This window comes from Leucopleurus acutus, assembly GCF_964270905.1.
Source record: "Leucopleurus acutus genome assembly, chromosome: 1".
Classification (NCBI taxonomy): Eukaryota; Metazoa; Chordata; class Mammalia; order Artiodactyla; family Delphinidae; genus Leucopleurus; species Leucopleurus acutus.
Window position 1 is genome coordinate 128,304,808 of NC_139142.1, and position 26,427 is coordinate 128,331,234.

At 39.1% G+C, this 26,427-nt stretch overlaps 2 protein-coding genes across 6 annotated transcripts in view; both read left to right on the forward strand.

Annotated features, from left to right (window-relative positions):
• The window catches only part of RNF111 (ring finger protein 111), an 80,951-nt gene extending 69,272 nt beyond the window's left edge, over nt 1-11,679 (forward strand). For 2 of the 5 annotated variants that reach the window (XM_082847655.1, XM_082847656.1), the window contains 6 exons: nt 522-674; nt 1,671-1,797; nt 5,336-5,428; nt 6,778-6,873; nt 8,122-8,249; nt 10,145-11,679. In XM_082847655.1, the coding sequence (XP_082703781.1) occupies nt 522-674; nt 1,671-1,797; nt 5,336-5,428; nt 6,778-6,873; nt 8,122-8,249; nt 10,145-10,262 (715 nt within the window). In that variant the 3' untranslated portion in view covers nt 10,263-11,679. The remainder of the gene's footprint in view (nt 1-521; nt 675-1,670; nt 1,798-5,335; nt 5,429-6,777; nt 6,874-8,121; nt 8,250-10,144) is intronic. The other 3 variants (XM_082847657.1, XM_082847658.1, XM_082847659.1) reach the window with 3 other exon arrangements.
• Nucleotides 11,680-23,769: 12,090 nt separating this feature from the next.
• On the forward strand, nt 23,770-24,951 carry LOC309957175 (polyprenal reductase-like; the record flags this gene model as incomplete). Its single annotated transcript, XM_082832291.1, has 1 exon — nt 23,770-24,951. The coding sequence occupies one exon, from the start codon at nt 23,770-23,772 to the stop codon at nt 24,724-24,726; it is 957 nt and encodes a 318-aa protein (XP_082688417.1). The 3' UTR covers nt 24,727-24,951.
• Nucleotides 24,952-26,427: the final 1,476 nt, after the last annotated feature.

Consider the following 26,427-nt stretch of genomic DNA (forward strand, 5'->3'; position numbering starts at 1 on the left):
TGTGAATGGAGGTAATGTCAGTTCCTTGGATGGGTTGACATGTGTGTTTGAAAAAAATGCACAAGGTTGAAATTTTTTTCTTAGAAGTTTTATCCATTAAAATGGATGAATATTATTACAGTATAAAGGTGAAGCAAAATAAGTTTCCATTTTTCTGCTTTATATGTTTATATAAAATAACTTCTTTGTGCCTGTAGCATATGCTGGAATATTAATTTTTAAAATTTTATTTAGTTCCTATTATTCTATTTAAAATACTTGCTGTAAAGCAGGTATGCAAGATAATGTTAAAACTGCCTTTTTCCTTGGGTGATATTCGGATTGGAGGCATTGTAATAAATGAGCAGTGAGAATTAGTGGGATTATGGTTTCTTGATTTATTATTAATCATTAAATTATTTTATATTACATTTTTATAATTTATAGAATTAATTTCAAGACTAATCTGTAGATGTTTGTAATAGTAATACTATATTATTTTTTCTACACTAAGAAATAACCAATTATTCAATTATTTCCAGTGGTCTTTTTGTGTTCTGTGTTTCCAGGCGGGCACATGAACGCCCCCCACCCCATCCACATAGGATGCATCCAAACTATGGTCATGGGCATCATATTCATGTGCCTCAGACTATGTCCTCACATCCTCGACAGGCTCCAGAGAGATCTGCCTGGTCAGTATCTTGTTTATTTCAAAGCTATGCTCAGTTTCTTGTGGTGGAAACCTGGAAGAGATACTTTGTAGTGGAATACCTAGAGAAGGGTAGTGTGGAGAAACTGAATTCCAGCTTATCTGTGAAGCACTGCCTCTGGGTGAGTCCTAAGAGACCTGGAGAGGAAAGAGTAGCAGCTTGAGTTCTGGGGCAGGGAGTGTGTCAAACAGGAGTAGAGCTTTTTGTTGTTGTTGTTTTTCAGGGATCTACCGTCAAAAGTTAACTCCCTAAACTTTTCATAACTTCTTTATCCACCGCCCCCCACCTTTGTACTCACATTTGCTATACCACCCTTAACCCCTGCTGTTGACAGGGGAAATCCAGCCAGCATCCTCTAGGCTTGTGTTCTTTCCTAGAGAAATGGAAGCAGATTTGCATTAATTTTCTTTCTGGATCTGTTGTCTGTGGGCAGTCATTGAGATCTTGATCCACAATGACTTTTGAGACAAAACATAAAATGAAAATAAATAAAAGAAGATTTGGCATTTACCAAATTTTACTCTTCCTAAAATTTTGTTTCCCCTTGCTTTATAAGGTAATTGTCCTTGATGCCAACAATCCAGAGGCACTATCCAACAAATGGAAGACCTGGGAGCACATTCATATAAACCAAAAAAGCAAACTCTATTCTATATGCTCCTCAAGAAGAATCAGACTTTTAGATTGGAAGGAACCTTAGGGGCCATTCATTGTATTCCCTTCCTTTGTGAGATGTGAAGCTGAATGCAAGTGCTTTGCTCCTCACGCTCACAAAATTGGATCTTTGAATGTTAATTCCTAAAGTGAATTTGAAATTATTAGTTATATCCTTTGGGCTAAATTATCTTTTTTTCTCAGCTAAGTAAGATAAGAATCTTCAGATTACTTTAAAAAATGTAAACATCATCCCCCATTTCTGTTGATAATAAAGACACTGTAAAGATGTCTAAAATTTAAACTGTTCTCCTCTTTTGTCAGGGAACTGGGAATTGAAGCTGGAGTGACTGCAGCTACTTATACACCTGGAGCATTGCATCCTCACTTGGCCCATTACCATGCACCACCTCGACTTCATCACTTGCAATTAGGAGCTCTTCCTTTAATGGTAAAATAGGAACCTTTCAAAATTCTGACATAGTTGCCTTCGAAAACTATTCTTCCTTTTCTAAATTAAATATTTTATTGGAAATATTTTTAATGTATTAGTTGTTAATAGGTGTTTCAGTAGAAGTTGAGAATTATTAGATTGAAACTGTGCTATAAGAAGGTATTAGATATATTAAAATATGTGTTTGTATTTGCATTGTAAAATATATTCTTCTTAATGTTAAAAATGACAAATTTTTTTCTTTTTATGTGAAGATGACAATCTTGATCCACTCTCCCTAGGACATGGGCTTTATTTTGTTGTAAGTGGTAATGGGTCTGTTCTAATGCATTCATACTTTATTTTCTGATCAGCAGGACTGTATTAATTCTCTGTATCTGATTTGAACAGATTCAGATTTTGTTGATCCATTTTGAGTTCTAAAGAACAAATTTCGCAAAAATTGAGTTTGCTCTTCACATAATACATATTGTGTGGTACAAAGAAGTGAGTAGTTTTGTCTTGTAGGGGTAGAGGCACTGCAGAGAAGGTTGCCAAGACACTTTATTATACATGCAACTTCTAAGCAGGCTTTGGAAGAATTGGGAATGGTACTCTTACAGTGGCTACAGCATGTAAAGAGCTTTCAAATAGCATAAGCACAAGGAAATCCAAGTAAGTTGGTATTTCTAGATCTTAGGGGTGAGGGTCATTCAGCAATGAAGTATCTGCCCTGCTAAGAAACTAGGACTCAGGAACCATTGAAAGGGGAATGTCTTGATCATATTTATGTTGTTAGAGTGATTTAATCAGATTGTAGTTAAATAGACCCCCTCTTTAGTTGTGTGTAAAATAGATTTCATGGTAGGAGAAGGATACTGGTTAGGACATTACAGTAGAAGAGATAAAAGTTGGTGAATGCCTGAACAAGGGCAGTGGCAGTTGACATAAAAATGATGGGATACATTTGAGTAATATTTAGGATGACTTCCAGATTTCTAGCTTTGGTTATTAGGTATTTGATGTTGCCATTCACTAAGTTGGAGAATATTAGATGAGGGTTTAGGGAAGGGGTTATTAGGTGAGTTAGGTTTTGGACATACTGAATCTGAGATAATATGTGTATCAAGGTGGGATGTCCAGTAGGAAGTTAGGTTTATGGTCTGGATCTCCAAACAATAAACTGGTATCTGAGTTAAAGATGGGTTGTGATCTGTCAATGTACAATATATATGTGTCACATATCTGTCATATTACATGAATCCATGGAAGAGGATTAGATTTCCAGGAAAATCTAATCTAATCTAATTTGTCAGACTGACAAGAGATTGAAAAAAACCTTGGAGAATAATAATACTATATTTAAATGATAATACTGTACTTCAAACAAAGAATTCCAAGAATTGGCTAGAGAAGTTGAGGATAAATAAAGTTAGAATTATGTCAAAATAATATGGTCAGTAGCGTTTCATCACAAAAAAGTAAAGTTTGAAAAATGTTGAATGCATTTGGCATGGGAGTGGTTATTGGCGGCTTTTGTCGGAGTGATTTCAGTAGTGGTGAGGGATGGAGATGGGGTGCCTCTTAGATTACAGTAAGGAAGGTTAAAAAATGTGGAGACTGTGAATATAAACTACTTGCTTTATAAACTTGGCTGTGAAGGGAAAGTGGGAAATAGGGTTGGCATTTGTTCCAGGTTTAGAGAGGTAATTTAGGTTTGGAGAAACTTGAAGGTAATTTTAGGTTTAGGACAGAACAACATTAGCATTAGGGAGGGCTTGTTTGAAGATGTCGTGGAAAAGGGGTGGGTAGCAGCTAATTAAGGATGACCCAGGGTTGGGGAATAGGAGAAGAGGGGAGCAGGTGATAGAGCTGACCTTTGAGTAGGAGAAAGAGGAAGCTTACCCCTAATAGCTAGAGAAAGGCGGCTAGGGAGGGTTACAGGAGAGGTGCAGATTTAAGTAGTTTGGAAGGCGGGAGTTCCTTTCTGATTTTTTCATTTTCCTTGGAGATGTGTAGGAAGTTAGATTATCTGCTTAAAGCTGGATACTATTGATCTTGATTATGAGGAAAATTGCAGATATTTAAATACTAGGCTATTTTAAGGGTAAAAGTTATTGCTTATTTTAAATTCTTTTCCATGTGTGAATTGTCTTTTAAAGCTGTAAAACCTGCTAGAAGTATGTTACGATTCAGCGGAAGCTGATTAAAAAATAATTTTGGAGATTTATTTATAAAAATGGAAGAATGGTGCTCTGTCTCAGAATCTCCGTTTCCTAACAGTACGGTCAACTCTTGTTATTCATGGTAGTTATGTTGTGTAGATTTGCTGTGAACGCTGACTAAGCAGATGTTGAACTATTGGGGTGGCCAAAAAGTTCGTTTGGGTTTTTCCATACGATGTTACAGAAAACCCCAAACGAACTTTTTGGCTAACCCAATATTATTCCTAAGGGTAAATACAGCCCTAGGTTATTGCAAACTTCTAGTCACAACAACCAGTCAATGCATTACGTTGCTTTAATGTGTTTTTCTGTTTAGAGACACCTTATTTGACATATACTGTTGATTCATTAACATTGATCTCATGGCCAGCAACACCGTAAGTCATGCCTGAATGAAGCTTATCTACACATATTTTCTGCATAAAGCACATCACAACCTTCTTGCACTTAGGAACACTAGCCAACAATTAAGCATTTTGTTTGGGAGCCATTTTAAACAATAAAATGATCTATAAATAGCACAAAAATGTGAAAAACATTGCACTAAGTAGATTGCAAAAAAGACACTTGTTTACAGTGTAAGAGCTGAAACAACTAGGCAGGGTCTTCTTCCTCTAGGCTGGGATCACGTATTGGGCAAGTCAAATATTTTGCTGCTCTGTGCAGGTCCATGACTGACTGTGAGAGCATGACTATTGATTCTGGAGTTACAAATAAATTCAAATAAATTCTCTCAAGTAGGTGAGTTCACAACAAAGACATCCATGAATAATAAGGATTGACTATGCCTAACAAAAAAATTAGAAAACACTGTTAAAACTTTCACTAACAGAGCCAAACCAAAAAAGGAGCCAAGGGTACCTTTGACTATTTGGGAGTTAGAGGAAAGGGAGTAAAACTTTTATGTTGAAGTTAAGTTTTGTGCATTTCTGTTTCTTAATACTGTTCAATAAAGCTCTCTGAAATTGATCAGATCTTATAAAATTTTAGCCTTTACACGTTTAGGCTACTAAGAACATCGTTCTTAGGTTTGAGTATTTTCTACTTAGGATTCTTTGTGCAAAATAAATCAAGTAGAAGAGAATTGTTATCTCATGGAACTGCTGTTCCCTTTTTTTTTCTTTCTGATGACGGTTTGAGTTATTATAAAAGAGATCATTTTTGAAGAGGAACCTGTTAACAGAATGCTTTTTTGGAGCTATAAATACTTATTGAAGTTGATTTTTGTGAGAAGCTGGATGGAGAGAATTGAGTGTCTGAATTATTCAATGGTAGCAGCAAAACCTGAGCCTATTCTTAATTGATTTAGCCTATCTCTTCTACTAAAATAGGTTCCTGACATGGCAGGCTATCCTCACATTCGTTACATTTCATCAGGCTTGGATGGAACATCATTCAGAGGTCCTTTCAGGGGCAATTTTGAGGTATGTAATAAAATTAATGAAGATATTTGCCACAGTATCTGTAATGGAGAGAGAGAATATATGTAATATTAATATTTACAACTGTATAGGATTGCTGCAGTGGCTGGGGATCAGAAAGCAGTAAAATACCTGAATTTCTGATATTGCTTCTAGGGATTATTATAGAAAAGTTTATAAGTGATATTAATTTTAGTGTCAGAAATTACCCAAGTATTTGAAGAAGAGTAAATGAAAATATCTAATACAGAAGAATGTAGAAATTTATTGAATTAATATAAATATCAGATAAAGAACCATACTATTAAATGTGGGAGAAAAACCTTAATGCTTTTTTTCAAAAATAAATGCAGTAGACTTACGTGCTTTATTGAACCCATGTGATGTTTGTAATACATTAGAATTGAGCAGTAACATTTTCTATATAAATCTACCTTTTGCAATATATCTTGGAAATCAGTACTATCATTCTTTGGACCAATTCATTGTTTTCAATAGCTCTTATATTGTACTGTGTGGATGAATATAATTTAACCATTCTCCTAGAAAATCATTTAGGTTTTTCTAATATTTTCCTACTACAATCGATGCCTAATGCTTTTTGACTAAGCTTAATTTTTAGAGAAGCATTGCTGTAGAAAAATAAACCTAAGTAATTCAGTTTTTCGCTAAATATCTTCTTGTTTGAATTTTCAGGAAGAACAAGTCATTTGAATATGATGTAAAGTTTTTTGGTTTTTAAAAAAATTTATTTTTGGCTGCATTGGGTCTTCGTTGCGGCGCGTGGGCTTTCTCTAGTTACGGCGAGTGGGGGCTACTCTTCGTTGTGGAGCATGGGCTGTAGGGCACACAGGCTTCAGTAGCTGCGGCACACGGGCTTAGTTGCTCCGCGGCATGTGGGATCTTCCTGGACCAGGGCTCGAACCCCTGTCCCCTGCATTGGCAGGCGGATTCTTAACCATTGCACCACGAGGGAAGTCCCTGATGTAAAGATTTGTTTCTTCATGTCAGTTTGGAAGTTGGAGTCATTGGGACTTAGAACTATTGTTTGACCTGTTTCCCTATTTTACTACAATGATTTCATCTTCTACATGCATGCACACATGCTTACTGATGTACATAATACCATGCGGTAATGTGCTGCCCTAGTCTGCAAGGATGACTTTGCCATACCACTTCAGTTGGCTGAGAAAAGAATTATAAACAGTCATTTGCCTTACTGTATATATGGCTTTTTGAATACTCTATTTACATTGCAGGTTTATAAATATGGAACTTTATTGCTTTTACAGTATTGACAGTTCAAGGAATAATCATCCTGACTTTTAATACTAGTTATTCTTCACCTTCAGGAACTTATTCATTTGGAAGAAAGACTAGGAAATGTCAATCGTGGAGCATCCCAGGGGACAATTGAAAGATGTACATATCCACATAAATACAAAAAAGTAAGAATTTATTTTATGAAACATCTACATTATTATTGAAATGCATAACATTTAATATTATGGACTTCCTTTGAGTTTGTGGAGTCTAGCAACTACATTTTTTTTTTTTTTTTTTTTTTTTGCGGTACGCGGGCCTCCCGCTATTGTGGCCTCTCGCGTTGTGGAGCACAGGCTCCGGACGCGCAGGCTCAGCGGCCATGGCTCACGGGCCCAGCCGCTCCGCGGCATGTGGGATCTTCCCGGACCGGGGCATGAACCCACGTCCCCTGCATCGGCAGGCGGACTCTCAACCACTGCGCCACCAGGGAAGCCCTACATTTTTTATTATTAAAACAATACATGCATGTGGTTAAAAAAATTGAAAATATAAAAATATATACTCTGAAGTCTGTTACCCTACTGATCCTAGTTTTCCTTCCCAGAAGAAAAATCATGCTTAAACATTTCTTAGGTATTCTTCCACATATTTTTAATAATATGCATATGTATATATTTTTCTTTCACTTTTAAAAATAAAGGGGATAATATACACACATTTTTGCACATTTTCTTTTCATTCTGTATCAGCACCTACAGATGATCCATATTCTTTTTAATCACTTATACAGAATTCCATCATACAGTAGTACCATAATTTAACTAGTCAGTTATTTTGATGGACATTTAATTGACCTACATTTCTTATATTCTACCCTTATATTCCTTATGTAGTATTACATCTAGAAGTTATGGACTAGGCATGTTAAATAAATTGCTTTCAACAGACAACAGTGTTCTATGCTATAGAGACTAATAAAGTGTGAAATTTCTGTTCATTGTATTTTTCATCCTTTTTCAAAGAGTATTAATGAGGTATTACCATTAAAGTCCTTTCAACTGTTTAAGCTAAATACTATAATTAGCATTAATTTTTTGAATGTTATTTGAAATGTTCATTAGTAAAATAAAGTTTATTTGGCTGTGCTCATGATAGGACAAAAACAGTATATAGTATTCTAATTGTGGATTAAAAATGATAAATTTCAAGCTAATGAATTTCTGTTACTTTTAATTTTGCTTTTGATGCTGATTATTTAAGGGTCTTACAAGAACACTTAGTTGATAATAGTCACTTAATTCATCCTTTAATTCATGACAGTTTTGCCTGGGAAATAAGTTGTGGGTGAATGTGTGGTTTTGTTTTGTTTTGTTTTTCAAATAAACACAGACTTTACTCAGTTGTTCAATAATGTCATCTCTACTAATAAGGTAACAACTGATTGGTTCTCACAGAGGAAACTGCACTGCAAACAAGATGGGGAAGAAGGGACTGAGGAAGACACAGAGGAAAAATGTACTATCTGTTTGTCTATTTTAGAGGAAGGTGAAGATGTGAGGTAACTAGACACTAATTATCTAAAATCCATTGTCAAAACTGTACAAGATTTTATTTGAAAGTAGACCAGAACCCAAATAAAGATTACTCCTGGCATACCCTGTTACCAGTCTCTGACATGTAGAATTGCCTTCTTATAGTGAGTGAAATAAAAAAGATTAAAGTCTCTGTATTAACAGCAAAGGGGTGTGGATGGGAAATATACTACCTGTTTTGGGGCCACACCAAGACTTGGCCAGGGAAATTTTATGGTCAAAAATGTCTTCTTTAAATCTTGCAGGAAGGAGAATTTGAGAGGTGAGAGGCTTTGGAGGCCAAGACAGATATATTAATGTATTCTCCAGAGCTTAAAGAGGGGGATCCAGATTAGCTCCATGCAGTTTGTTTTACAGCATCTTTTATAAAGTAATCTTGTTCTAAAATTTCCTCTCAGTTTGTAGACTGTTTTCTTCTTGCAACTTTGTGATTTAGGAAATGTTATTATGCTAACCAAATATTAATTTTAGACTTCTCTTTTTATAATCTCTTAAGTTAATTGTTTTGTTCCTATTCTGGTTTTTTCTAATGTAACATAATCCCATATGAAACAAGTTCTATAACATATATAAAAACTGTATAGTAGTTTTGTTGCCCTAGTTTATAAGGAAAACTTTATCGTATTTCTTCAGTTGGCTAAGAGAGAGAAAAATTGTTACAAAAAGTTGTCTACTATACCACATATAAGGTTATTTGAACACTGTATTTCCAGTGAAGATTTATAAATATGGATGATAATTGTTTTTACAATATTGACAATACTGTGCAAGGAATAATTGGAACACCTCTTTTTAGCTATTTTTACAAAATATTAGGAAGTCTGAAATGTATGACAACTCTTAACGGGGGTGGAAGTTGAAATGGACACTTAAGTCAGTAACTTTTATCCTACTGTTACACTTAGATTTAACGTTACCCTGTTATTGCACGGAAGCTTTCTTTATTTCTCAATTTCCAGTTGGTAGTGTAGTGTACTAAAGTAAACGTCTCTTTTTAACCTAATTTTAAAAGAGTAGCGTAGAATTAAGTGGATATAACATGAAAACAATATTATTAACCTTTAATCAATCAGGTACTTAAATTTAATATGTAAAGATCCTGTAGACAGAAAATAATATTGCATATTAAGACATTCCTTAATCAGAATGATATGGCTGCTGTATATTTACAACATAATTTCTAAGGCTTTTGAGAGAGAATTAAATGAGATTTTTTTCAAAGTGCTTCACAAATACAATGATTTGATATTTAAAAATGTACTTACAGTATTATGTTACAGGAAACATATTGCCAACTCCAGTGCATTGGCAGCTCATGTAGAGAAGCAAAGCTGGAATAATTGCTAATGTAATTGTTGTTCTTAAAATTCTTGAGATTTTACATAATTTGATTCCATACCTGTGACAGTTAATTATCTTGGTCATTTATACATTATATTGCCCAGAGTATTAACTTTTTTTTTTTTTTGCGGTACGCGGGCCTCCCGCTATTGTGGCCTCTCGCGTTGTGGAGCACAGGCTCCGGACGCGCAGGCTCAGCGGCCATGGCTCACGGGCCCAGCCGCTCCGCGGCATGTGGGATCTTCCCAGACCGGGGCACGAACCCGTGTCCCCTGCATCGGCAGGCGGACTCTCAAATCACTGCGCCACCAGGGAAGCCTCCCAGAGTATTAACTTAATGTAGGTGTAACTCTTGAGTACGGAGGGGTGTTTTTTTTTTTGTTTTTTTAACAGAAGAGAAAAATGTTTAGTAACTTCAGAACATTACTGAATTATTACATGTATCATTTGTTTAAAAATAAATGCCACTACACTTGTCATAAAATTAATTTTTGCTTTTTGTTTTGTTTGCCTATAATAGACGCCTTCCCTGTATGCACCTTTTCCACCAAGTGTGTGTTGACCAGTGGTTGATTACCAATAAGAAGTGCCCCATATGCAGAGTGGACATTGAGGCCCAGCTGCCAAGTGAAAGTTGACACCATGTTTCAGAACTCTTACCCTCCCTCTCATTCCCACCCTCCTGGTACTGCAGTCTACCAAAGATGGCATGACTTACCTGCGCAGATTTGGAAGCCGTGAACTTAGAGTGCTGGCTCTGCTATATGGTACAACTAATGCTAGACCTACAGTTTATGTATACAGTTGATTTTGATGTATTTATAAAAGCTTTTTTTTTTCTAGATTTGACATTTTTCCTGTATCATTTTACTGTATTTTTGCATGGTTCCTTGTATTGCATTTCTTTGCACATATTATGGGCTTGTGACCCTAAACTTGCAGGCAAGATTAGCTGCTTTAGTAAGTAGAATTTCGTGGTCTTTTTGTTTTTTACATAGTACCAGGTCTTGAGAATTACGAATTTTTTTTATCCATTACTAACGTTTAATTTAATCAATCATGTACTTTAGTTTAATGTATAAAGATCCTCTAGAAAATGATAATATTGTGTATTAAGACATTCCTTAATTAGGACAAAATGGCTGCTGTATATTTACAATATGGAGTTCTGAATTAAATACCATTCTTGATACTGGGAACAGAATACAAACCATTTTCAATCAGATGCAGGTGGTATTCACATCACCAGAGTGATCAATAGAAATTTTCTTGGTGTATCCTTTTCCTTTCAGCGCAATGCAGATAGAGTTGAATATTGATATCATACATTTAGACTGCTGTTCTGATTGTATTTATCTTTTTCCTACATTGTTTAGAACTTTATTTCCCAGATTCAATTTTTGCTGCTGTGAAACAGCTCTGATGAACACTAAATAGTAATTTCAATTAGCTGGATTGTACATACTTGCAGATTTAACAAAATTTTAGGGAAATTGGAGAAGACATGTAGAATTTTGTTCAGTCTTCTGCTAAGCACGTATATTAAAGATATCTGCTTACATTGATTTTTGTAAACACATTTAGTCAGGATTTAGAATTGCAGTCATCGGCAGGTATCTGTGCATTCATAGAACTTCTAAAGGTCCCAGGATCACTTTTAAAGGGATTTTTATTAGTTTAAAGATAAATAAAGTCAGCTGAATCTACATGTCTCTTGTTTTATTTCTCTTTAAACTTGAAAACAGTAAATCTGCAGATACTGTGAGGCACAAATTATACTGTCAACCTACTGTTGCTCTGGTTTTAGACTCCCACTTCATACATTACCAAGAGTCGATCACTGATTTAAAAATTTTAATTTCTATAGTTAAGATTTACTGCATAATATAGAATATTAAAGTTAAGTTAATGTACTAACATTTCTCCTTTGGAGAAAGTTTTAATCCACTTAAGGATGTGTATTATCAAGATACTTTCATATACAGGATAGCCTAATTTTATTTGTCTAAATATGCTTAATATGCCCCAGATTGCAAATGCATCAGTCAGTAACATCACTGTCTGTATGTGGAAGACATGTTCCCATGGGTCATATGTGAAGATGTCGATAAGCTTGCATTAAGCCACCTGCTTTGTAAGTGGATTGATTAATAAATAACTTATATTTCTATTGTCTTTGTGTTTCATAATTCATTTTTATAAAACTGTTTACACTGAACATCTTGGAATTCAAAACAGTGATCTCACTCAAGTTGACATTTGCCTAATTTGATGTTTGTATTCATTCAGTTATGGCTACTTGCCCTTGTTTTGTATTAGTAAATGTTATATCGTAGTAATAGGCAGTATCAGCATGCTTCAGCATAGTATGTGTAGAGATGGAGGATGGACTATGGTTTATAAATTTGGATATAAAATAATATATTTAAAAAGAATACTAGGGACTTCCCTGGTGGTACAGTGGTTAAGAATCAGCCTGCCAGTGCAGGGGACACGGGTTCGACCCCTGGTCCGGGAAGATCCCACATGCCGACGGGCAACTAAGCCCATGTGCCACAACTACTGAGTCTGCGCTCTAGAGCCCACAAGCCACAATTACTGAGCCCGCGTGCTGCAATTACTGAAGCCCGTGAGCCTAGAGCTCGTGCTCCACAACAAAAGAAGCCACCTCAATGAGAAGCCCACGCACCGCAATGAAGACCCAATGCAGCCCCCCCCAAAATTATAATAATAATTTAAAAATTAAAAAAAAGAATACTAGATGATTAAGCTGCTGTTGTAGAAGTGTTGTGGGAGGAGTGGCAAGACAGAATGAGAGAGAGAAAAAGAGAGAGAGAGACTTTGTTTGCCATCTTACTAGGGACAAGAGCTAGTAGCCTGTCTTCAGGTAGCCTGTGATGGATGTAGGACTTTACCACTGGAAAACCCAGGGTCTGTGCCAAGGGGTAAGATGGGGAGAATTCTATACAATGGAGGCCTTCTTCATGCTCCCCAAAACACAAATACAGATAGATTTCTCTTTTTTTAATATTATATCAGATTTAGATGCACAACTACCTATTGACCTGTTTAATGATTGCTACTGATTTTTTTAAAATCTAACGTATCATTACTTTAAAATTTATTTTATGCAAGTATTTGTAGCATATACCTGAATTGTTAATGCAGGAGCTTCTTAAGCTACTGCAATTAATTACAGAAAAATGTGATTAGTAATGAACCAAGTGAGAAAGAAAATAATTTTTAGTATTTTAACTTTCTGTGCTTTGTTTTGGTGTCTTCCATATCCTGCTACATCTTATGTCAAAACGAAAATTTCAGTGATAGCTATCCAAATACTTTAAAAACTCTTTTGTCAGCAAATCCTTATGTTCATCGTTGTTAATATGCAAGTGATAAACTGATATTTGAAACATTTTTTTTAATCTGGTGACTTTGTTTAAGCTGCTAGCACATTTCATCATTTGAAATGTTCATCGTTGTTAATATGCAAGTGATAAACTGATATTTGAAACATTTTTTTTAATCTGGTGACTTTGTTTAAGCTGCTAGCACATTTCATCATTTGAAATGTTCATCGTTGTTAATATGCAAGTGATAAACTGATACTTGAAACATTTTTTTTATCTGGTGACTTTGTTTAAGCTGCTAGCACATTTCATCATTTGAACCATAACTATTTGACAGAAAACTAGCTCTGTTTTAAAAATGCTATTTGTAATACAAATTAAAATGTAAACGCTGTAGACATTTTGTGATTAGTTTTTCATAAATGGGAATAGCTTAATTTTGTAGAAAATGCATCCTGAATTTTTTTTAACATCTTTATTGGAGTATAATTGCCTTACAATGGTGTGTTAGTTTCTGCTTTATAACAAAGTGAATCAGTTATACATATACATATGTCCCCATATCTCTGATTTTTTTTTAATTTTTATTTTATATTGGAGTATAGTTGATTTACAATGTTGTTAGTTTCAGGTATACAGCAGAGTGATTCAGTTATACATAGACATGGATCTATTCTTTTTCAAATTCTTTTCCCATTTTGGTTATTACTGCATCCTGATTTTTTTTTTTTTTTTTTGCGGTACGCGGGCCTCTCACTGCTGTGGCCTCTCCCGTCGTGGAGCACAGGCTCCGGATGCGCAGGCTCAGCGGCCATGGCTCACGGGCCCAGCCGCTCCGCGGCATGTGGGATCTTCCCGGACCGGGGCACGAACCCGTGTCCCCTGCATCGGCAGGCGGACTCTCAACCACTGCGCCACCAGGGGAGCCCTGCATCCTGATTTTTAAAAAATTAATTAGTTTTTTTTGGCTGTGTTGGGTCTTCGTTGCTACGCGCGCGGGCTTTCTTTAGTTGCGGTGAGCAGGGGCTACTCTTCGCTGCGGTGTGCGGGCTTCTCATTGCGGTGGCTTCTCTTTTTGCAGAACGTGAGCTCTAGGCGCGTGGGCTTCAGAAGTTGTGGCACTCAGGCTTCAGTAGTTGTGGCTCGCGGGCTCTAGAGTGCAGGCTTAGTTGTGGCGCACGGGCTTAGCTGCTCCGCGGCATGTGGGACCTTCCCGGACCAGGGTTCGAACCCGTGTCCCCTGCGCTGGCACCCCTGCATTGGCAGGAGGGTTCTTAACCACTGCGCCACGGGGGAAGCCCTGCATCCTGATTTCTAATTTAACTTCCAAAACCTCTGGCAACAGTAAATTTTCTTGCTTATTCAAGACTTGACATGTCACAATATTGGATATAGCAATATTGAAATATTTTCTCTCAGTTATAGATTTCACTCATTTCCTTGAATTAAGGGTTATGTCCAAAACAGCTATTTCTTTCTAAGAATATTTTCTTTGTCTCTCCTCTGTATTCTATACAGATTCACAGGCCACACAGTTGATCTTTTGGAGTTTTGAAAAGAATATAGTCTGGTGTCAGACAGACTTGGACTTAGACTTGTTTAACTCTAAAAAACTTAAGCTTTCTGAGCTTCATCTTTCTTATCTGTAACAGAAATAGTTTGTTATTAGAATTAAATGTGATGAGTGTAAAGAGCTTTGCATATAGGACATACTTAAGAAGATACGTTCTCCCAATGCTTGCTCATCCCACCCCACCGCCCAAATACCCTTGCCCTTGCTGACAAATGGTAGCATAGCAAGATGCTGAACCATAGATCAGTGTCTGCTGTAATCTTTACTCTTACCCAGTCCAAGCAACGGATTACTAGATAAGAATGAACAATCCTCTTCAGCCCTTCAAATTTTTCTTCTACCAGAGGAATGGAAGATTCCCAGCACATGTTCCTTTGCTTTGAAGTCACATCAGGCACATAGTTACCCATAAAAACCGTCCAATGCTGTGTTTTAGGCAGCTGCTGCCAATAGATCAGACGTGGCACAGGATATGAAACCATTTGCCTCTCTGAGCTAAAATAAGATATTACGGAGAGATTAACAGCTAGAATTTCTCGGTCTCTCCTAATTTTCCTTCCCATCAAATTGTGTTATGCAGGGATCTGGTGCCCGTTAAGGATTAATTGAGCACACTGCTGAGCTGCCTTTGTTATTGTATTAGCTGCTTCTAGGCTTATTCTTAGAGAGACCAAGAGTGTGTGGAAGGTGTAGGTTGCCAGGAGAAGCAACCAGTTGCCAGGATTAGCCCAGAGAAATTGCATGTCTCCTTTAATCCTTTATCATCGCTACCGAGAATGGTTAGATTCACTAAATACTAATTTTCATTGTGTGCTACGCTGAGTCAGTTTTGCTTTAGGTGGTGATATACAGTATGTGTGCAGGGTCGGGGGTGGGGAGCTTTGGAGAGTAAACTACAGATTGTTATTGATATGTTGTGTTACAGAAAGGAAGAGTTTGGCTTCTGCCATTGCCTGTGTAGCTGGTAGCACAGCTCAAGATACTCAGATTTCCAATCTGGCCCATAATATGGGATGCTCCAAACCTGTTATCCTAAGGATTCTGTTTTTTAGATTCTCAAGAAGAGTTTTCGACAAGGGAATTGGAAGAGATATGGTAAGTCTTCCAGCTTGGCTTTAAAAAGGAATGGATATCTTTATTGAACTGCTATCTAGACTACCGTACTGTTAGTATTTGCTCAGAGAATAAGCTGTGGTGTACCTGGGTTCCTAGAACTTTGTTGTTAGCCACACACACCCCAAACCCCAAAGGTTGTATTACCTATTGTTTGGTGACCCTAAAACTTAGTGGCTTAAACATCAAACATCTTAGTTTCTGTGGGTCAGGAATTTGGGAGCAGCTTAGCTTGGTGCTTCTGGCTCAGGGAGTCCCATGAAGTTACAGTCAAGGCGATAGCTGGGGCTGCAGTCATCTCACGTCATTACTGGGTCTGGAAGATGTGTTTCCAAGATGGCTCACTCACATGGCTGTTGATAGGAGACTTCAGTTCCTTATTGGCTGTTGGCCAAGAGACCCCACTTCCTTGTTATGTGGGACTCAGATGTCTTCACAACAGGGTAGCTGGCTTCCCCAGAGCAAATGACCACAGAGAGAGAGCAAGTAGGAAGCCACAGTGATATTTTTCATCTAGTCACAGAAGGTATACTCTCATTCTTGCCGCATTGTATTCATTAGAAACAAGTCACTAAATATAGCCTGTATTCAAGAGGAGTTGATTGGGTTCCAACATTTGAAGAAAGGTATAGCAAGAATTTGTGTACACATTTTAAAAACACCACAGTTAGTAACTGTCTTATCCCCTATGTCGAGACCCAGTCTCTAGACATCTTGGACTTCTGTGGCCAAAGATTCTATCAGACTGGTTTCAGTCCTTCCCAGGGCTCTCCATTACATCTGATCCATGGTTCAGCACTAAATCAACTGTGCCCTCAGGAGGTAACCAAATGCCAAAATATCTGGAAATGGCTCAGGCATTCAAGTTGCCCGTGTGAAAAATTTTCCAAGAATAATTTTTTTTTTTTTTTTTTTTGGCTATACCACACAGCATATGGGATCTTAGCTCCCCAACCAGGGTTCGAACCCATGGCCCCCTGCATTGGAAGCACAGAGTCTTAACCACTGGACCACAAAGGAAGTCCCAGAATAATGTTTTTGAGGTTCACAGGTTACAAATAATTATAAATCCTAGCTACTGTGCTATGTTTTCCTAAGCCATGACACCATAGGAAACAGTAAGATACAAGACTTGCAGCAGGGATATCCCTGGTGGTGCAGTGGTTAAGAATTCGCCTGCCAATGCAGGGGACATGGGTTCAATCCCTGGTCCGGGAAGATCCCACGTGCTGCGGAGCAACTAAGCCTGTGAGCCACAACTACTGAGCCCATGTGCTGCAACTACTGAAGCCCACGTGCCTAGAGCCCATGCTCCACAACAAGAGAAACCACCACAGTGAGAAGCCCACGCACCACAGCGAAGAGTAACCCCCCTCGCCACAACTAGAGAAAGCCTGCATGCAGCAACGAAGACCTGATACAGCAAAAAAAACAAAACAGACTTCCAGCAAACAAAAAAAGCTTATTTGGTGCAAGGATTGAGAATACTCCCAGGTAAGTATATCTGTTACCTATTATGTAACAAACCACACCAAATCTTAGTGACTTAGACACAATATTTATTTGGTCATCACTGTACAATATGGGCAGGGCTGGGCAGGAACTGCTCATATCTCAGTGTGGTGTGACCACTGGGTTCTTCATGTGACTGTATTGATTTGGGAGCTCTACTGGGATGGAATGCCAGTGTGGCCTCCCTTAGATGTCTGATGCTTTAGCTGGGATGGCTGGGACAGCTGAAGACTCACTGGGCATCTCTGTCTCTCTTTTCTTTTTTTAATTAATTTATTTTTGACTGTGTTGGGTTTTCGTTGCTGTGCGCAGGCTTTCTCTAGTTGTGGCGAGGGGGGCTACTCTTCATTGCGGTGCGCGGGCTTCTCATTGCAGTGGCTTTTCTTGTTGTGGAGCATGGGCCCTAGGCATGCGGACTTCAGTAGTTGTGGCACGTGGGCTCAGTAGTTGCAGCTCACGGGCTTAGTTGCTCCGCGGCATGTGGGGTCTTCCCGGACCAGGGCTCGAACCTGTGTCCCCTGCATTGGCAGGCAGATTCTTAACCACGGCACCACCAGGAAAGTCCCTGGGCATGTCTCTTGATGTGGTCTCTCTAGTGAGGGAGAGCTAGACTTCTTTACATGGTGACTCAGAGCTCTAAGAAAGAAGAAACTGCCAGGCTTCCTAAGACCTAGGCCTGGAACTGGCACAGTGTCATTTCTGCCATTTTCTGTGAGTCAAAGCAAGGCTAGCCCAGATTCAAGGGGAGGGGAAAAAGACTATACCTATTAATAGAAGTAGCAGCAGCAAAAAAAAAAATTGTGACCATCTTTAATTAATCACAGTAAGGTAAAACAAGTGCCATTGCTGTGTTATAATTCCTAGTACAAACTTCCTGAACACATTTTTCCCCCCAAGCCAAAGTTTAGCATATGGAGAAGTCATGTGTGCAAATGGTTTATTTTCTCAAGTGTAATCATGAGAGGAGGAATCAGTGGTGGAGGAACTTTGACTTACCCACACTGATGTTTGAGAAAAAGAAACTTATGTGATGGAGATATTTTTGTTCCTTTGACTGCCATATCTTTGTGTAATTTAGAAATTCTTTCTGCAGTGTTCTTTTTTTTTCTTAACTTTTTTAAAAATTTAATTTATTTTTTGACCGTGTTGGGTCTCTATTGCTGCGTGCGGGCTTTCTCTAGTTGTGGCTAGCAGGGGCTACTCTTCGTTCCAATGCGTGGGCTTCTCGTTGCAGTGACTTCTCTTGTTGCGGAGCATGGGCCCTAGGCGTGCGGGCTTCAGTAGTTGTGGCTCGTGGGCTCTAGAGCTCAGGCTCAGTAGTTGTGGTACACAGGCTTAGTTGCTCCACGGCATGTGGGATCTTCCCAGACCAGGGCTCGAACCTGTGTCCCCTGCATTCGCAGGCAGATTCTTAACCACTGCACCACCAGGGAAGTCCTGCAGTCCTTGATAGATGGTTATTGTGAAAGTTAATTTAATGTGTCAATTTGTCTGCACCATTGAGTGCCCAGACGTTTGGTGAAACATTATTCTGGGTCTATTTTGGGGGGTGTTTTCTAGATGAGATCAAGATTTGAATCTGTAGTCTGTGTAAAGCAATCTTCTTAATGCAGGTGGGCCTCATCCAATCAGTTGAAGGCCTGAATAGAACGAAAAGACTCTCTTCTCCTCCTCCCACACCCCATGAGTAAGGGAGAATTTCTCCTCTTCACTGCTTTCAAGTTGGGACATTGTTTTTCTCTCTGAGTGTCTCTGCACTCAGACTGAGACATGGGCTCTTCCTGGGTTGCTAGCCTACCAGCCTTGGACTGGAACTACACCCTTGGCTCTTCTGAGTCTCCAGCTTGCAGACTGGAGATTGTAGGACTTGTTAGCTTCCATAATTGTGTGGGCCAATTCCCTATCTATCTGTCTATCTCTGAAGAACCCTGACTAATCCAATTATGCCCATGGTTATATTCTTCCAGGGATGATGAGGTCACTACTTACTGAAGAAGTACATTTCTTTTGTAAACAGTTAAAATCATTAATTCTTAAAAAAAAATAATTCTGTTCCTTTGGTAGATGTTCCTATAAGTCATAGGGTCCTATTCTGTATTTTGGAGCAATGTAAAAATAAGTCTGGTTTCTTGCTATATGCTAGCTCTTCAGATACTATAGGACAGCCATCTTGATTTATTTGTGTCTTCTCAAAGTGGAATATCCTTAGAACCCTTTTGTTTAGACTGGATCTTAAGCCTCTTACCTATTCTTGTCACCATTTTCTGGATATTTCTAGTTTATAAACATTCCTCAAAATATGATACCTATAAGTAATCATCACTCTGGCTATGGCCTGAGCATTAAAAAGTATGGAATTAACCTGAACTCACTCATGCTAATGAGTTAGGTCTTGGAATAGTGGTATTTTCCAAGGGTGCACAGGTTTCCTAAAGGCAAGGTGTGGAAATGGAAAGAATAAGAACAAATTGAAAAAGGAATACAAACTGAAGGGAAATGAGACACAGTCTGCACTCTACCATCTGCGTGAGAGTGGGATTGGCTGTCATGTCCCAGTAGGCCTGCACACCCCACAGGCACAGTTTAGCCCAGAATGGGGGCAGTTACTGAAAAGCCAGCTTGATACGCCAGTTGGGACATTCTCTGCATTCTATAGCTCCTCAAGATTCCACCAAAGCTGATTAGGATATGATACAAAAATTAAGAGTGTCTTACAATGTTTATCTGGTATAACAGAGAACAGGAAATGCACGAATAATCGAACAGCATAATATTAAAACTCTTGAGTCAATGGTTTATTATCCTCAACAGAACTTTCACTTTTTTACTCACTTTCTAAGGATGAGTAAATTATATTGTTATCCTTTCATGGACCTTATATTTTAAGCACCATGAGGGCAGGGTCCTAGTTTTTAATGCCCTCTTGCTTATACAAGGCATTTAGTAGATTAAAAGAACCAAACCTAAAACAAAAATCACTTGAATAATCTGCAAGCTTGAGGTCCAGATTTTAGAGACTCATTTTGAGTGGAGGCTCATGAAGGTACTAGAAAGGTCTTTCTACCTCTGTGGGTGTCCCTGCTACTGAGCAGACTTACAGGCCCTAGACTGGGACATACCCATGCACCCTGCCCAGCCAGCAACAGATAACCAGGCTACCTTCATGGGATAGATAACGGTTACATATTGGTCAAGGTGAAAGTAGTAGGTCAAGATGGATGCAAGCAAGGCAGAGAAAAAAGTCTTTCTTTTTGTAAGAAAAGTGACCTGCCCCTACCCCCAAAGAAATTAGCATTGAAAGTTACTTATTTGGGGTAACATCTGAAAGAAAATTTTAACCTAACCACTCAAAACTTTTAAGTTACCTTGCAGTTGTTTCCCCTTGTCATCCATATCCAGTCATTTATCAAGGTTCTGTCATTTCTCCAGTAATGCGTCTCATACCTGTTTCCATTTTTTTATTCTCTACACTCATCCGAGTCAGATTTTTGTTACGTCTCACCTGGGAAAACTTTTTCCATAGTCCATTCTTCGTGCTGCCTCCAGGGGTCAGCTTTCTAAAACAAAGTTCTAACAAAGTCATTATCCTTCTTAAAAACGTTCCGTGATTCCTCATTTTCTGGATCTTTTTCAGCTTTATCTTTAACATTCCTATAATCCAGATGCCTCAGACTGCTTTGTTTTTCCACAGATTTATTCTCATTGTTTCTACTTAAATGCCTTTGCCATCTCTGCTTGCCAAAATCTAACCCTTCCTTTAAAAGCTCAAATGTCCGCTTTCTAGTAAGCCTTCCTTCACCTATCCCTATTTTGAATTAATCATATTATTTGTGCTCAATATTTTATAGGTTCTGCCTCTTAAAATACTTTTGTTCCTATTTGTCTCCCCTTCCTCGTTTTGAACTTGAGGGCATGGCTTGCACTTTATCCTTCTCTCTGTTCCCTGCAGTGCCTTGCAAACACTGACATTTTAATTTTAATATGGCAAATTTATCTTCTAGGTAGTTAAGAGAGAAAAGAAATCAGGAAGAGGTAGGCAGTTAGCGTAGGGGACAGAAATGGGATAAGAGCAACTGAGGGAGAGAACATGGTAGTAATTAGGAAGATAGCTGGGTTCTTATAAAAATCAGCTGGTGAAAATCGTAATTTGTTTATTGTCTCATTCACAATTAATGATGTATAAGTTAAACTGGGCCCTTTATGCTTCCACTGTGATCTGGAACAACAGCTGCTGAAAGTCACCAAGAACAGAAATAGAAAAGCATTCTTCAAGGATATAGAAACCATGACCATGAGCTGAGCTTTTGGACTTTTATGATAATCTAGTACATAACCCACATAAATCCTAATAAAAATTCAACAATAAATAAGCACTTTATTTGTTCTAGGCACAGAACCAACACCCCTGCCCTCCTGTAGCTTATAATCTAGCATGTTTGATCAAATGAAGCAGCTCCCTGGGTTGAGCTTGAGATGGTCCTAGTGCCTGTTTATGGCACTTCTAGGAGAGCTGTGAGGTTTCCAGCTCTGACCTGACCCAGGACAGTTTTTGCCTCCTGAAGTTCTTGAGTTCTGCATCAACAGTGGCTATCTGACTCTGAAATTTTCCCACTGGGGGAAGGTCCTGGAAGTCTGAGGGAAAGAATCCTAGGAACAGGAGAAAAAGGTGGGTAGCTGAATAAGAAATTAGAAGTGAGGAAGGTCAGACAAACAGCAGTCAAATCTCTGGTGATTCAGAAGGATAGTCCTGACAGCCAAGAGTGTAAGACTCTACCCCAGGCTGAGGAATCTTGGTGTCAGAAAAGAAGCGTTCCCGTTTGGCACTCCAGGACCTAAACATTTGTGTAGGAATCTCAGAATCTGTCTCTCTGACTTTCTGTCTCAGACGTCCTTTCGTGGGGTTGGAAGACACTAGGCAACACCTACCTTGAAGTCCAATAACTCCTGCCAAACCAAGCCACTCACCTTGTCTCCAGTCATGCTGGTCGAATATTGGTCTGTGCTTTTGCTTGGGGTGCTCTCTATGGCCTCAATATTCTCCCTTCACTCCATATCCGCCCCATATGCATACCTTTTTGAAGCAGTACTTGACCAAGAAATGAGAATAAAGTGTATTGATCATGTAGAATTTTACCATAATGTAAAGGGCCATTGGCCTTCAGGAAATTTATCCTTGGTTAATTTTCTATTTGATTCCCTTTGATGACTGTTTCACACTTTTCCCACTCTTTCTGCCAAATGTAGAGAGGACAATGGTAAATACGGTGGAAAGAGCACAGGCTTTGCAATCAGACTTGAGTACCAACTCTAGCTCTGAAACCTATGAGGACTGTGATTGCAGCCAAGACATAGAACTGTTCTGAGCCTTAGTTTCTTCATCTGTTAGATTGAGATAACACATGACATGTTAATTAGACTCATTGTGGTGATCATTTTGCAATATATACAATGTTAAATAATTAGGTTGTACACCTGAAACTAATATGTATCAATTTATACCTCAATTTAAAAAATGACCCCAGGGCTTCCCTGGTGGCGCAGTGGTTGAGAGTCCGCCTGCCGATGCAGGGGACGCGGGTTTGTGCCCCGGTCCGGGAAGATCCCACATGCCGCGGAGCGGCTAGGCCTGTGAGCCATGGCCGCTGAGCCTGTGCGTCCAGAGCCTGTGCTCCGCAACGGGAGAGGCCACAACGGTGAGAGGCCCACATACCGCAAAAAAAAAAAAAAAAAAAAAAGACCCAGAAAAACTGGGATAATACTATCAATAAATATTATGAGGACTCTATGAGAAAGTTTATTTAAATTAGAATATAGGAAGAGTGATCAATAAATGTTACCTAAGACAGGAGGGAACAAGAAATAAAAACATAGAAGGACTACAATGCATTGAACAAGAGATTGAATCAAAAAGTTTATTTTTAAGTTTCTAGGTTAGTTGCAGTGAGGGATAAACCATAAGAAATAGTACTTCTATTTTAAATGAAAACATAATATGTCTAATATGGATTAAATTATTCAGCTTTAACCATGTCAAATCAGTTAATAAAAGCACTTTACCACTCTTAACATTTCTGTTTACAAAGACCTGAGAGGTGGTAAGGATTGTTTTATAGTTGTAGCTTTTGATAACACCACAATATTATAACAATAAAGCAAAAATATAATTATACTCACAACCCCAGGGCACAAAACATCTATTGGGTTGGCCAAAAGGTTCGTTTTGTTCTGTAAGATGGCTGTAGTAGCACTTAGTTGTCTTTAACTTCATTCTTAATAATTTTGTTAGATTGTATGTGACATCTATCATATCCACATGCATTTGAAAAAAGACATCAAATTTGGTGTATTTTTGTGTAGCCATTTTAATGTTGAAGACGGAAGAAAAAAAGCAACATTTTCAGCATATTATGCTTTATTATTTCAAGAAAGGTAAAAATGCAAAAAAAGATTTGTGTAGTGTATGGAGAAGTGCTGTGACTGATTGAACGTGTCAAAAGTGGTTTGCGGGGCTGAGCCCGGCGCGCCGCGCTCGAGTGGCCGTTCCTCCGCCAACGGGTGGCGAGGGCCCCGGGAGCGCGGATGCCGGGCGCACCGGCCATGGCTCCCTGGGCGGGGGCCGAACTCTTGGTGCTGAATCCACTGCGTGCCGTGTGGCTCACGCTGGCCGTGGCCTTCCTGCTGACCCTACTGCTGCAGCTCGTGCCGTCCGGCCTGCTTCCGGGCTGCGCGCTCTTCCAGGACCTGATCCGCTATGGAAAAACCAAGGAAGGGGGGCCGTCGCGACCGGCCGCCTGTCGGGCCTTTGATGTCCCCAAGAGGTATTTTTCTCACTTCTATATCATCTCAGTGCTGTGGAATGGCTTCCTGCTTTGGAGCCTTACTCAGTCTCTGTTTGTGGGAGCACCTTTTCCAAACTGGCTTCATCATTTACTCAGAATTCTTGGGGCTGCGCAATTCCGAGGGGGTGAGCTCGCGCTGTCTGCGTTCTTAGTACTAGTGTTTCTGTGGCTACACAGCCTACGAAGACTCTTCGAGTGCTTCCATGTCAGTGTCTTCTCCAATGCCATGATTCACGTCGTGCAGTACTGTTTTGGACTTGTCTACTATGTCCTTGTTGGCCTAACTGTGTTGAGCCAAGTGCCAATGGACGACAGGAATGTCTATGTGATAGGGAAAAATCTCTTGATGCAAGCTCGGCGGTTCCATATCCTCAGAATGATGATGTTCATCTGGTCGTCTGTCCATCACTATAAGTGTCATGTCATTCTCGGCAATCTCAGGAAAAATAAAGCAGGAGTGGTCATTCACTGTAACCACCGAATCCCTTTTGGAGACTGGTTTGAATACGTTTCTTCCCCTAACTACCTGGCAGAGCTGATGATCTACATTTCCACGGCTGTCACCTTTGGTTTCCACAACTTAACTTGGTGGCTCGTGGTAACATATGTCTTCTTCAACCAGGCCTTGTCTGCTTTCCTCAGCCACAAATTCTACAAAAGCAAATTCGTCTCCTACCCGAAGCACAGGAAAGCTTTCCTACCATTTCTGTTTTAAGATAATCTCAGTTATGAGGAATGCACACCAGGTGACAGTTCCAATTCCCAAGGACAACGAAGTCTAGAGACCAAAGTGCAATTTCTGTAGAACTGTTTAAAACTCTCTGGTCCATTTCTGTTACCAGAAGTCTTCAGTGCATGAGCAAAGCAATACCACTCAAGAAAATGAGTCTTGGGACTTCCTTGGCAGTCCAATGGTTAAGGCTCCACACTTCCACTGCAGGGGGCATGGGTTCGATCCCTGGTTGGGGAACTAAGATCTCACTTGCTGCTCAGCATGGCAAAATAAATAAATTTTTTTTAAACAATGGAAGAAATTGAGTCTTCAGAGAAGAAATACTTCTGGCAGACCTGGGAGTGCTATGTCTGCTTTCTAAGATGCTTTATAAAAGCAACCAAATGCTAAAAAGTAGATGAGACTTTTCCATGCTGCTTCAAAAACAGACTAATCAAGAATATACAAACAGCTTCAAACAAACACACACACAGTGGAAGAGATAAGGTCATCTGTGGCTTTGTTTTTGCTACAGACAAATTAACTAGACTACACAATAAGCAATATAGCAGATGCTCAGTAACTGCTTGTTGCATATCAGTCAAAGCTGAATAGCCTTTGAAAATAACAACAATGTATAATTTCACACCAATGGATTCCGGGAAAAGTGAGTTTATTGAAGTTAGCTTATACTTATTACCACAAAGATTTCCAGCTATGTAACCATCAATAGTCATTTCCCCCTCAAATCATAGCCTAACAAAGTTTGAAACCTTATTTTATTTAATATTTTTTTGACATCCCTTTCTAGGGAGTACCTTAAAAGTGTAAGCATCTGAAATAAAATATTTTTATATTTATGCATAAAAAAGTGGTTTGCAAAGTTTGGTGCTGGAGATTTCTTGCTGGATTATGCTCTTTGGTCGGGTAGACCAGTTGAAGTCAATAGTAATCAAATCGAGACATTAATTGAGAACAATCAACGTTATACCATGTGGGAGATAGCCGACACACTCAAAATATACAAATCAAGCGTTGAAAATCATTTGCATATGTTCATCGATTTGATGTTTGGGTTAAGGGAAAAAAAACCTTCTTGACCGCATTTCCACATGTGATTCTCTACTTAAATGTAATGAAAACGTTCCGTTTTTAAAACAAAATGTGACGGGTGATGAGAAGTGGATACCGTACAGGGACTTCCCTGGTGGCGCAGTGGTTAAGAATCCGCCTGCCAATGCAGGGGACACGGGTTCGGGCCCTGATCTGGAAAGATCCCACATGCTGCGGAGCAACTAAGCCCGTGAGCCACAACTACTGAGCCCGCGTGCCGCAACTACTGAAGCCCACGCACCTAGAGCCTGAGCTCTGCAACATGAGAAGCCACCGCAATGAGGAGCCTGTGCACCGCAACGAAGAGTAGCTCCCACTCGCCACAACTAGAGAAAGCCCACGTGCAGCAACGAAGACCAAACGCAGCCATAAATTAATTAATTAATTAATTTAAAAAAAAGTGGATACCGTACAATAATGTGGAATGGAAGAGATCATGGGCAAGTGAAATGAACCACCACCAACCACACCAAAGGCCGGTGTTCATCCAAAGAAGGTGATGGTGTGTATATGGTCGGATTGGGAGGGAGTCCTCTATCATGAGCTCCTTCCAGAAAACCAAACGATTAATTCCAACAAGTACTGCTTCCA